The sequence below is a fragment of the Lepisosteus platostomus genome, chromosome 6, assembly GCF_059453375.1.
Source record: "Lepisosteus platostomus isolate fLepPlt1 chromosome 6, fLepPlt1.hap1, whole genome shotgun sequence".
NCBI lineage: Eukaryota > Metazoa > Chordata > Actinopteri > Semionotiformes > Lepisosteidae > Lepisosteus > Lepisosteus platostomus.
The window spans coordinates 24,485,198-24,498,361 of NC_142616.1; the positions used below are offsets into that span (position 1 = coordinate 24,485,198).

General features: G+C 35.3%; 2 protein-coding genes across 6 annotated transcripts in view; both read right to left on the reverse strand.

Moving 5' to 3' along the window:
- Positions 1-1,211: 1,211 nt before the first annotated feature.
- On the reverse strand, positions 1,212-3,709 carry LOC148661367 (homeobox protein vent1-like). The gene is made up of 3 exons (XM_088635006.1): positions 2,599-3,709; positions 2,067-2,293; positions 1,212-1,899 (listed from the first exon to the last, which is right to left on the reverse strand). The coding sequence occupies exons 1-3, from the start codon at positions 3,002-3,004 to the stop codon at positions 1,618-1,620; spliced, it is 915 nt and encodes a 304-aa protein (XP_088491132.1). The 5' UTR covers positions 3,005-3,709; the 3' UTR covers positions 1,212-1,617.
- Positions 3,710-5,222: 1,513 nt separating this feature from the next.
- kndc1 (kinase non-catalytic C-lobe domain containing 1) overlaps positions 5,223-13,164 on the reverse strand; it is a 34,776-nt gene continuing 26,834 nt past the window's right edge. For 3 of the 5 annotated variants that reach the window (XM_088635000.1, XM_088635001.1, XM_088635002.1), the window contains 13 exons: positions 12,912-13,005; positions 12,619-12,716; positions 12,262-12,470; positions 11,944-12,054; positions 11,651-11,798; positions 11,278-11,460; positions 10,590-10,805; positions 9,620-9,702; positions 9,216-9,366; positions 8,650-8,772; positions 8,202-8,261; positions 7,706-7,863; positions 5,223-7,170 (listed from right to left, as the gene is read on the reverse strand). In XM_088635000.1, coding sequence (XP_088491126.1) covers positions 6,939-7,170; positions 7,706-7,863; positions 8,202-8,261; positions 8,650-8,772; positions 9,216-9,366; positions 9,620-9,702; positions 10,590-10,805; positions 11,278-11,460; positions 11,651-11,798; positions 11,944-12,054; positions 12,262-12,470; positions 12,619-12,716; positions 12,912-13,005 — 1,866 coding nt within the window. In that variant the 3' untranslated portion in view covers positions 5,223-6,938. The other 2 variants (XM_088635004.1, XM_088635003.1) reach the window with 2 other exon arrangements.

Sequence of the window (13,164 nt, forward strand, 5' to 3'; positions counted from 1 at the left end):
ATTTGCTGTTATACAATGAACATCACAGCAGAATAGCAGATGATGAGTGCTCCCACTGTTTTAATAATTATTTCATTGAAAAGGGACTTGATTAGAAAAACTGCATGGGCGTATGTATGTATGTATTACAGTGCTTCAAAGACTGGCAAGCATTGCAGGGTAACTAAAACAGGGGAAGACACCAGAGGCCAAGTGGATCCAACGTTTCCTATATCACGAAGGCTTGGCCCTTAAAGAAGATGACACCAGAGCTACATGACAGTGTCAATACAACTGTAAAAAACATGATGTCGATCTTGTAAAAAAGTACACCAAACATAAAATGTTTTAGTATCCTTTGTGAAAGAATGAAGGCAGTGTATGTGCAACATTTGTATTTCAGTGAAGTAAGATGGACTTCCAGATAGAAAAGTACCCCTCCTGGCACGGCATCACCTAGATGGTGAGTTTTGATTGCATATTTTTTGGTTCCTGACAAAATAGCAAGATTTAAGAAGAAACTCGCTCTGGAACAAGATAGTGCAAGTGAGACTGACAGAAATGCTTCCATTCTTGAGTGACATAACCAAAGTCATATTCCAGCATTTGAATCAGCTGTTAAATAATAATACACAGATTGATTCATAGAAGACCCATGATGTGAGATTCTTTTGAGTTTTGGTCCCTTTTCAGTGGAATGATCCTGTCCACTGTTCTGGAAACCCAGATGATGGAGCTGTCAGCTGACAGCAGCCTGAAACTTCAGCTCACAAAATCTGAATTTTTCATTAGTTTTCTGTTTGGGCTGCCAAGGAATGTTCCTCTCTGTCAATTCAACTTTATTGTCATTAAACTTACACAGGTGCATAGTATAATGAAAAGTGTTTCTCATTAGTCACTTAGTCATTAGTCAGAGCATGCAATCAAGTTTATGTTGCTTTCCACCACAGCACACTTGTGTGAGTCGAGTTTTCAGTTGTGATACAAAATCAAAGACCAAAAGCAACTTTGAATGCTACTCTGCCAGTCAGCTTCTTGCCCTGACACCCTGTCTTGATCAGCTTTTTTTCTCAGAATTAAACTCAAAAACCCTAATGGGGTAAGCAGCAGTCTATACTGAACAATAATAGGCATTGTGAAAAGGTCTTTATTTCAAAGACTTTTTAATAGATTAGATTTTATACAATCATTGCAACAAAGTTACATCTTCAAACTTTCAATTCAGAGCACATTGTTTTTGAAGGTTCTCCTTATTTTTAAATCAGACACTGACCTCATATGATGATTTTTTTGGGGTTAGTCAGAAAGCTTTCTGGCCTAGACATAGTGACAGATTCGTTACGTTTCACTTTTGCATATAGTGAAGAGGCTCACTGTATTGATGATAAAAGACCATTTAAAATAAAAAGCCACCAAGAGCAAAAAAGTACTGAACCAGGAATTTTCTTTATTAAAATCTCTATAAATATATATTTGTACAGTATTTACATACTTTAAATTTGAAAAACTAAATAATTTATTTATATACATTTTCTAAAAAATATAAAACAAATGTTGCTCGTCTCATCGTGGCGTAAAAACGTCACAAACATCTAGATTCATGTTACTATTCTGACAGTACAGTATATTTAGCAGTCCTCAATAATAGTGAGAAACCATCATCTGCATCTGGTGGAGTGCTGGCTGTGGAATTCCCATGGGTGTCCCGGGCACCTGCGGTAAGACAGACGAGTAGAAAGCAGGTGTTGCTGTGGCGAATGGGTTCAGAGAGAATTGCTGTCCAAGAAAGTTGTGGTGCTGAAGGGGCAGACCGGCAGGAAACACCATCTGGTTCATCAGGGCAGGGCTGAAGAACTCGGCACGAATGTCCTGCATCTCCCGCTTCAACTTCATTCTCCGGTTCTGAAACCAGGTTTTTACCTGAAAGAGGACAAAATAAAGTTAATTTTCTGAGTGCATTTAAATTGAATTCAACCGTAACGGCATATAGGTCTATAAACCCGAGATTAAGTATGTCAGAGAAAAGAAAGTTAAAAAAAAAGTTAAGGCAGACTTCTTTTAAAATATTTTTAATAAGGGCCGCTTACCTGAATTTCAGACAGGTTTAGTTTGGTTGCTAATTTCAGTCTCTCTGTTGCACCCAAGTATTTGTCTTTACTGAAGGTTTTCTCAAGTTTGTAGATCTGATCCGACGTGAACTTTGTTCTGATTCTTCGCCGAGCACTTTCCCCTTCGGTGTCTTCTTCGTGAGAAAGACATTCGGAGGACGCAGTCTCACTCTCGTAGCCGGAAGAATCGCCGTTGCTTTCTGAAACTGAATTAAAAAAGCATAAACGTTTGTTCAGATATAAACTGAATCCTTTTATTTGAGAGTATTTCTCTCGACATTTTCAAAGGTTTTTAACAGATTCATTCGAAACAAACTTTTGCTAACACAAATCATGTTGGGTAGTATATAAAGCTGCATAAAAGGAGACGTGATAATACACATAAAACGTCATATAGAATTCTTGCGACATTCCCGGGTTAAGACGAATAAGCTATTTCATTTACGATTCTAACATTCATTTTCGCACGAACACGACACATATCGTTGCCTTAAATTTAGAGATTACTTACTGCTCACAGAAACGGGGTTGCTCAAAAGGTTTGTAGACACTGGATCAGAGTCCCGTTGATCATCTGGATGTTCCGCAATCCCAGAAAGCAGAACATTTTTCACAGTCTTCCCTTTTGGCTGTAAACATTTTGTAGTGTACGATGTATGTGGTCGAGGCTGGGCCAAGCATGTAATATGAAGTTCCCTGTCCGCTACTGTATTTTGTTCGAAGGTTTTCTGTTCTTGCTCAGGGTTACAATTGTGGTCGCTTTGAGCGAGCCACTCTACAGAGAAACTTTTTACCATGATTAATTGGCGAGGATCGAGAAAAAGTCTTGCGGGTTCTGGTGCGTGAGTAGTTGTGCTTCTAAGGCCTGTTTCTCCGGGGTCTTCTCTTATAAGTAATGCCCTTGTAAATATTTGCATATGCAAAGAACTGTTGTAAAAGCTAGTTGGTTCTCGATGATTGCAGCTAATGGGATGTAGTTAACTGTAGTTTACACATATCCTGTAAATGTGTTAAGACCTGGCGCCGTCATGTCTGAGAAAAAAGCATTTCCCTGTCTCTTCTGTTTCGAATCACTCAGCGGTTTTATTTTAAAACGTGTTTTTTTAAATCAAATATATTGTCCTAATACAATACAAGTGAACTTATTTCTGATAAGATGAAAACATTAAACACTTGTAAAGCCTCTTAATTGATTTCTTAACACATAATACCATTACAAGTTAAATCTGATAAATGCTTTACTAACTTGGTCATCTCAATCGAAAAACCAAACTATACTTGATCAACACTGTTTGATTAGTAGGGTATCAACGAAGATAAAGGTTTATTGATCTTAAGTGCGCAAGTTGGTTAGAATGCTATTAGACAAATCCAAACGATATACAAATATACAAGCATGGTAATTCTTAATTCTTAAAGTTAAAACGGTTTTAACTACTAGTTCAAAACTATGTAAAGTATTTACATTTGTTATTTTAAAACAATGCTTTTCATGAGGCCTGGATATCTCCAACCATAGACGTTTCTCTGACTTTGTGTTTTTAACTTTATAAATGTGCAATCGCTTTAAAATGTATCCCTGTTTTTAATGTGATAGGTTATGTAGTAATAGGCCAAAGTCAATTTGCTGTTAAAATGCAATGCACTTTGTCACAATATATCCACTGACTTACTCATATTTGACTTTCTCTACTCCTCATCAATTAAACATGATCAGGCGTCTATCTTAAATTGTTATCATATATTTTTAAAAATCAGATGCGACGCTAAAAGAAAAAGCGCTCTGTTCAAATATTAAATCCCTTTGCATATTCTGTCCTTACATATGCACAGAAAAAACGGAACGGTTTTTCTATAAATGTAAGAATTTGATACAAGCAATTTGTTTTCTGAACATTTTGAGTATTTTTTAAATAACGAGTCCTATATCCTGCACTGATTATTGACAACTGCCAATTTGTGCTTGTCCTTCATTATAGCGTTTGAATCTTCCTCATCCTATGGAACACAAGAATTTCATTGACCTTGTTTTTTTAATGGTTTGCATTAACTAGCTTTGAATACCCCGCCGAGTACTGGCGCCAACACTCTGTTTGGTAGTGTCGGCATTTGGCGCACAGCCCTTTAGACAGTACAGATCAAAGGTATTAACATGCAGAACAACACGAAGTTCTATTGCTCTTAAGCCGCAGTGTAAATTCGGCTGCCGAAAAAGTCGCAAACCAATGTAACAAAGTAATGCTGTAGAGGAATCACAAATATTTGAAGTAGACCTACTGAAACGTATTAAAATAAAACTTTTCAGTGAACTCTTAGAAACTAAGAAGGCCAACTAGCATTGAATCCTATATACAATACATTATCTCATACAAAATTCGAAGTAACTTTGATTGGATATACTATTCGTTAATTCATTCTAAAAATTTGATGTGTTCGTTTAAATATTTTGAAATCCCTCGCTATACCTGACAGGTAATGAGGACACTTTGCGGACATACCGCGTGCTTTTTAATACGTCAGTTCAAACTGTTACTATGAAAACATTATTAACAACTTTTATTTTATATAGAGCCTTCATAGGTACATAATCTCACGGGGCTTCAATTGTACAAACACCCCTAAACTCATCAGGTGACTTACAGTGTTGTTTACGGTTCATTTAGCCAAAACAATGAAGATAATGATTCGTTGAATTACTTCTTTTTTCAGTGATCTGTAAATTTCCAGACCTGTGATCTTTGCTTTCCAATTACGTTCTTTATCAAAGCGGCTTTGAAGATCTTACTCATGATGCAACTGTAAAACAATAGGAAGGCCCAGACGTCTCTAGAGGTTGTCTACAGTGGCGACTACTTCCAGTAGTCGCTTCCAGGTGACGATTTTCTCAGTTGGTTGAGGCGAACTGGAAAGTCTTCCATTTTTTGGCCCATTTTCCGCATTAATTTCTTTGATAATGTAATTACCTCAAGGCAAAAAGAAAGTTGCAGTGAATGCTGAAATGTGAAGTTGAACTATAAAGGCTATTCATAGTCATACGCACGAACATAGAATTTCACAGGCATTAAAGTCCTGTTTGTGTATATTTATATATTTGTGTGAAAGTACATAAAAATACAAAATATCACAAAATGAATCTTTTTGTAACTAGTTGTACATTATTTTAATTGATCAGTTTATAATTTTATTAGCAATCACATACATTAAACATTTCATCCATACAATATAAAAATCAATGTTCTCTTGATATTAGCACTTTTAGCTCCATTAAAATTTCCCATGCAATATTCAGACACCTAATTTGGTCCCATTTTCATAGTACTAATCACTGAAAAATTGAAAAAATATTTCAAATACAAAGGGCACAATGCAGCATTTTAGAATTAACTTTGCCTTTTACATTAGCTGAAACATGTTCCTTCATAGTATTTATTGTAAAGGGGTAAGCTGTATTTTAACTTAAGGGTTTTCAGAGGTATAGGATAAGAATTTAATTATGGGTGCATGCATGTTGATTTAGGGATGATTTAGCAATAAACTCCCAATGATGTGAGAAATATTCACATGACTATAAATACTGCAGCAAAAATGGACAATAGCAATCTTTGTTTCTTTTAGATAGTATTTATTAATTTGTATTTACTCTTTATAATGTTAATGTGAAAACTTTAAATAATAATTTTCAGTCTACTGTATTTAAAAGTAACCTTTTGGTTGCATTCAAAGACAACACAATATTAAATGTTCTAGTAATCTTTTTACATGTATCCAAAAATTCAAGACAGGTACTAATAAGCTGCTAAGAACAAAAACAGCATCCACAGCTTTTGGCATGAGTGCAAGACGTGCTCACTTTTCTGTTTCAAGGTAAAATTTCAGCCCTGTCTTTAAGAAGAAACAAATCTCTCTGTCATGCACTGATCTTTAATAGACTCTAACCTGTAAGCGTGATTAACTGCAATGAAACTGAGAAAATTTATAAAATCTCACCTTCAATAAAAGTGTTTTTTTCCCAATATTTCTGTCCTAGTTTTAAGACTATTCTGTTAAGTATTTTTAATGCTTGGCATTATTTCTTTGCATTGTGTTTTATTGATTTATTGGCTAACTTTTATCTTCCAAAAATTAACAGCAATTTATCACTAAGAATACTCAATTACAGCTAGGGGCATGTCATCCTATAATTCCAAAATTATAAAAAAGTTCTTCATAAAGCAGTAACCCAAATAATTAGAAATATATAATTATACTATAGATGCTTGTATCCTTCAGCAATAAAACAATGATATGTGCTGCTATAATTCACTTTAATTCATTACAATGGCAATTGTGGGAGTTTCTGAAATTGTTCCTTATACAAAATGCAGGCTGATACATGTAGCATTAGTAGGTAGCCACTGTCAATTGAGTTACATATATATAGCTAGTTGGAAATATAATTTGACCTCGAGTGACAGCTGCCAGTTCAACTACTTTGAAGTGAAAACATTCTGCATGCATAATTATATTAGCAAGGATTAGATGTCACATCTGAGCAAGTAAGACAAACAGTGCCTATCATGATGGATTTTTCATGTGTGAATTTGTTTTTCTTTATTGTCCTAATACTCATAATTTTGTAAATATATTTGGTACATAGGAGCTGTTCGTATTATAAATGCAACCACTAGGATATTGCCTTGCAAAACAGGTAGACTTAAATTTTAAATCCACAATATACATACAAAAAAGATTCTTTGGATATGATGAGAAGTGAATTTTGAAAATAGCGTTTTTGGTCTGAATCTTATTGCAGTCATGCTTTAAATGCCAATGAAGAATGCTTTTACATCTGCGATGCATTATAAAATAAGGTCACTGAAATGTTGCCTTCATCCTGCGGAACGTATCTTGAATCTTTCGAGAGTGTTTGTCAGCTGGTATCTGGTGGAAGTTTGTATTGTTCTCTGCAGCAAGCAGAGGAATGTCAGTGCCACTGAAATGCGCTATGCGTTGTTTCAGGTATGCCTGCAGCTCCAAGTCTGGAATAAAGTCGTAAGCATTCTCCTGGAAGGCATGGACTTGGCTCACAATTTTGGCAATATTCCTTGAAAAAAACAAATTACTAAAATTAATGAGAATTTCTGAAATTAATGAATATGCTGAAATTTACCCAATAAGAAATAATGATCATGCTTATATGTTGTGTACAAAGAAAATTAGGGTGGTGTGGTGGCTCTGTGCTAAGGATCCGCGCCTGCGGCTGGAAGGTTGCCGGTTCATATCCCGCGGCTGGTAGAGTAATTCTACTCTGTTGGGGCCCCTGAGAAAGGCCCTTAACCTCAACTGCTCCAGGGGTACCATATAAATGGCTGAACCTGCACTCTGACCCCCAAGTTTCCCTCCCTATCTATGTGTCTCATGGAGAGCAAGCTGGGGTATGTGAAAAGACAAATTCCTCATACAAGAAATTGTATATGGCTAATAAAGTTATCCTAGAACCTGCTGGCAATCCTGTAGGTCATGGCATTTGGAGTCCTGAGTCACTGAGTCTTTCAAAAGTAACTGTACATTACAATAAAAGTATGGTAGGGACAGTATAGCTAAATCTCAATCCATTTAGAGAAAAAACAAATAATTACCTTAGTTTAGACCACTTAAATGCCCCATTAGCCATAGTTAAAGCTCCAATTTCTAGTTGCTGGACATGCATCGTCAATATGTGAGCTGCAGGGATTGTTGGAAGCTTCTTGAATTGTTCACCTTCCATTAAACACAGGTTGTCACTCTTTAAAAACACCTTCAGAATATTGAAAACAGGAAAGCAGCAGCAATGTTACAGATATGGATATATAATTTATTATTAAAATAAACAAGTAAACCAATCAATTTGTATCATGTGATATTTAAAGTTTGTCTTACTGTTAGTAAAAGTTGATGCTTGCAAAAAAATGAAAAACGTTAATGCTTGCTATAATGATATTGTTATGTATTAATTATCCATCAAAATAAATGATTGGAAATAGTATTTGAAATTCACTCTGTATAAGATAAATAATTAAATGAAAAGTTTGTGAAGTTTGAAAACAATATTTATAAGGCATTATTTTTGTGCACCAAACCCAAAGTAAAAGTCACCTGAACAGCCTTCAGCTCTTCCATGATTTCACATACTTTTGCTGAGAGATTCTTCCAGGCCTAAAACCATCCAGAAAGAATAATACACAGCATTATTAATACAACACATCCAAAATATGTTCAGCTGAATTTATTTAATAATTAATAATTAAATAATAGTGCATCACTAGGCAATTTAGAATAAAGTTTGGAAAACAGAAAATAGGCCATGTTCTATATAAAGTGTGAAAGATACAGCTTCCATTCCTCATACGGCTGAATGCTACATTGGTTAAGAGCACTGAGATAACTTAAATGGTCACATTTAGTCTAATGTTATCATGGTTTTGCAATTTTGTAATAAAATAAACAATTTAAAAGTTTTTTTTTTATAAAGACAGTACACCTAATGTAACATCTAAATTGCAACAACTTGTGTCAAAGTGTGGTAAAAATTAGCATGACTCACAGGTAACTGTCTGACTATAACATTCTCTAGTCCTCCAAGAATCTGCATAGCGGTGGCAAAATTTCTTGATTCATAGCATAACTTGGCAATGAGAAGAAATTTGGAAAGAAGTCCAGTTTGTGCCTAAAAAATCATAGAGTCATACCATGAACATCAAGATCAAGATCAAAAACAAGAACTGTGATGATTGTTACATCGCTTCTTTTGAATGGTCAAGGCCATATACAGTAGAAGAAAAGAATACATGAGGGCATTTCTTTCTTCCATTTTTCCATTTTCCATTTTAGTGTTACTCATCAATAACACTACAAACACAGCATTGTGTTTTCCTTAATAGGATTTCCAAACTTTGGGAAAGACAACAATGACCATTAACTATGTGTGAAGAATTAAACACCAACACTGACAGAAATGAGATAGACATGTATGCAATGAATACATGTTGAATCAAAAAAGATTTCCATCCATTCTAAAATATACACATCTATAACATAACGAAAAACCCACTACAGTCTAGTGACGAGACTATTGAAATAAACATATTATTTTAAAGGATTTATGGTTACCTTTACTGTGTCACAGATGACAGTTTCAGCAGACACCCAGTTGCTGACATGATCTGCGTATTTTAACAGCTGAAGAAGGTATGGGTCTTGTGTCATTTCTGAAGCAAAAAGGTTGCTGCCCTCTGCTGACACGTTGTCAGGTGAAACAGCTCTGGGAGAAAAGCAAATGTGTTTAGACAATAATATTCAACTATCAACAAGGAATAGGCACAAAATCCTTTGAAGCGAACAGGACCATATCCAACATAAGCTTCGATGAAACTCACAATATTAATAATACGGTGTAAATGAGTAAAACAGAACACTGTACATTTGTCTGATTGCTTGAGATGAAATATCAGTTATCGCCATTTATTGCACACATACAGTATAAGTATAATTTGAAATACAGAATATATACTCACTTTGCAATGTTCAAGGTTTTATCTTTGACTCCTAGTGCTCTAGAGTTAAGAAAATGAACCGGATGACATCCTTGAAAGATTTCCTGTTTAAAAACCGGGCAAGATTAGAAACAACCATAAACATTCCAACATATCAGTGAATCAAAAAACTTTGATTTTGTGAGCTTCAACACTCCTGATTTAACTTTGATTTTTGTCCAGACAAGTAATTCCATCCATCCATTTTCTAACTGCTTCATCCAATTCAGGGTTGTGAGGGAGCCGGAGTCTATCCCAGCAAGCAACAGGAGCAAGGTAGGATACACCTTGGACGAGATGCCAGTCCACTGCATGACACAGAGACACAAACACACACACTCATACCAGGGCTAAGTTTCTCAGAAGCCAGTCTATCTACCAGTATGTCTATGGACAGTGGGAAGAAACCAGAGCACCATGGGGGAAACACAAGCACACATGGGGGAACATACAGTACAAACTATATGCAGATAGCACTTAGTGCTGCAAGGCAGTAATGCTAACCATTCCACCACCATGCCTCCCACCAAGTCCTTCATTTGATTTAATAATTGTCTAACTCCCTCTTGTGGTTGTTTTTTTAAATGAACTTCGCCTTCTACACTTCCCAAGATAAATAGTGCAGAGGAACCTTTTTTCCATTTAATTTAGTTCACATTTAACAGTAAAAAAGTACATTTAATGTTAAAAGTGAATTTAACAGTAAAGAAAATGTAATGCCTGCTACAGAACTGAGCAAAAGGATGCTCATAGCTTAATGGGATTAGTGTAGTTATCAAAGGGTATTCCCTACAGAATTCAACTGACTGGAAAACATCGCATTAATACTTAAATAAAATGCAAAGTAAAAGACATTCTGTGTTATTTCACACTGGTATTTACTGAAATTACTGCACTAATGGTATCGTAAACTGAAAAAAAGAATGGTCACTTGTAAGTACAAGCTGATTACCTGCTGCAACAAAGTAAGCTGTTGTGCAGTTTGTTGCACACTGTATTCACTCTGAAAGAATGGATACTTTTCCTCTGTTTTCAAGTGTGAACTAGACATTTCATCAATTAAAGAGGTGTAACACGGTCTAGGTAAGGCAGCTGCCACTGAAAAGGGCTTTTCTTTACGTAAGGCAACTTGAGGCTCAGCTCCCTTGGATATTCTCCACTGAAAACTCTGAAACAGAAAATAGTACAGAGAACTTATTTCCTTCATTTCTGTATTATTCATTAAAGAAGATTTAATGGTAACAATGATCATTATTATTTGTTCATTTGTTATTGTTTTATTTGTTTTAAAAATTTTAAAGTAAGGGTATGACAAGAATGTTTTTTAAAATTTTGGTAGTCATAGAGGCTGTGTTAAGAATGCTGTGTTAAGAAATTGGTAGGGCTCTTGCCTCCTTGCTCTTGCTCTCCTGTGTGGCTCTTGCAGTACAGTAGATGGGTTGCAGAACAATGAGAATGAGAAGAACTGACCAGGAGGGTGTTTAACAGGACCACTTGTTTCACAGTTTATGGGAGGTGAGAGATATTGTTCACGTTACGCTAAGCTGTACTTTAATAATACTTCATTATTTAGCAATTTTTCATAACAGACTTATGCTGGTAATTTGACTTCAGTTCTGGTAATAATGACTATTACAGACCTTTCTAGCAGGATCTTCTGTTGATATTTTCTTGCACAGTGAATGAACTGACTTTGTCTCATCATCGTCGTGCATGCTCATTGAGCTCACACAGCAGCCTGGAACCGGATAACTCCTCCTCTTCTCAGGGTTACTTTTGGCTAAAACCAGCAGACTCTCTCCTCTGCTATCTAACGGAACAACCTTCAAAAAACAGTGATAACGTTTGAAATAAACGCAGCAGATTTTACAAAACAACATTTCTGAAAATGTAAAAAAGGGGAATGGGGAATTGTTTTGACCAAATAAAGGTATAAAACTGCATTGCAATTTAGAATTCGGTAGCTTATATAAATCTCATATAAGTTATGTAAGAAAAACGTAATTATATTACCTTGGAAACAATGAAATCTTCCAATATATTCAGGAGGTTAGACTTGGGTGAAAAATCCACTTGTTTGCAGTCTTCCACCCATGCTTGCAGGACGTCTAAACTTCGGCTGTACACCTTTCTGCAATCTGCAGAGGTGCTTTGATTTGCACTGTTGGTCACAGAAATTATATTAACTTTAACCGCAGTCTAGCAGGTTTTTAAAACGTTAAAAAGTTAACACAAAACATGTTAAATGTGTCAGCTCAGAAGAGTAGACTTCAGTAATTATTTTTACATTATTGAAAATAACTTACCCAGCTACACTGTTCAATTTATCAATCAAAAACTGTAGAAAATCCTCTGGTGTGCAGAAATATCTAAAGGTGTAAAGGAACTGTTGAATGTAACCTTCCACAGCTGCATTCCTACGAGAAGCAAACAATTAGCATTAACTGAAATATGATCCCCAGTGTCATGGTACATTTTTTAAAATCATATGATTTTCTAAGGATGATAAGGTTTTGATTGATAACAACAGCATATAAATGTATTGTCATATAGTTTCCATTTATTGTTCACAAATGTTTTCAGCAGTTAACCTTTTCAGGAAACGGTCATAAAAATTGATTTACCTGGCAAAGAGGTATGATATTAGTCCAAGAGGGGTGCCTGACTGCAAGGTTTTTCTTTTATCCTGATTGCTTTTCCCTCTTATTGTTACTGACTGAAAACTTAGCATTGAGTTGTCTTCTGAAGGCTTTAGATCCAGGAATTCTGGCCCTGAAGTGGCCAGAGAAGGGAGGAACGAAAGATCCAGACCCCACTGCTCCATATACAAAACCTAACAGAAAATATGACATATCAATTAAGATTAGGAAAAATTACAACATTTAAATATCTTTATCTCTAGGAGAATTAAATGTCGAACATAAGTCACAACACAGACAAATTGTTTTACAATAAGTTTTAAATATGTGTATTTTTCTTACCTCAAGATATTTTTTCACTGATTGCAGAAATTCAACTTTGGATGTCATTTCTTCCAGCTGTGCTTTTACTTTAGGAAGCATGATTTTGGCTTCAGAACCTTCATAATATCAAAAGTTTCTGTTAGTGTTTTTCAATGCATAGTATACAGGGCTACAGTGAAATAAAATTCATGTCTAGACAATATCATAAACCATTCACATTCATAATTGAAGGCAGAAAAGGTTTCTGTTATCCAGGAGTAATTGTGTACTACTTGACTCTGTTTGTTCTGTTCTTTGAACATAGTCCTTACCTTTGTTTTTTCTCTCTTGTTGTAAGAGCTTTTGGTAGAAAACTCTTGTCTTTTTGAGGTTTCTTGTCTCAATCATCAATTGTTGCTGGAGTTCCTGCAAATCATATATGAAACTATTAGCTTCTGTACACGGGGTAGACTTAAGAATACGATTTCTATATTATGTCCATGTATTTTATATATTGATCATTTTAATATTGGTACAATTATTTACAAAAATGGCCACTGGTACTGTGAATCATGCAACAAGAAA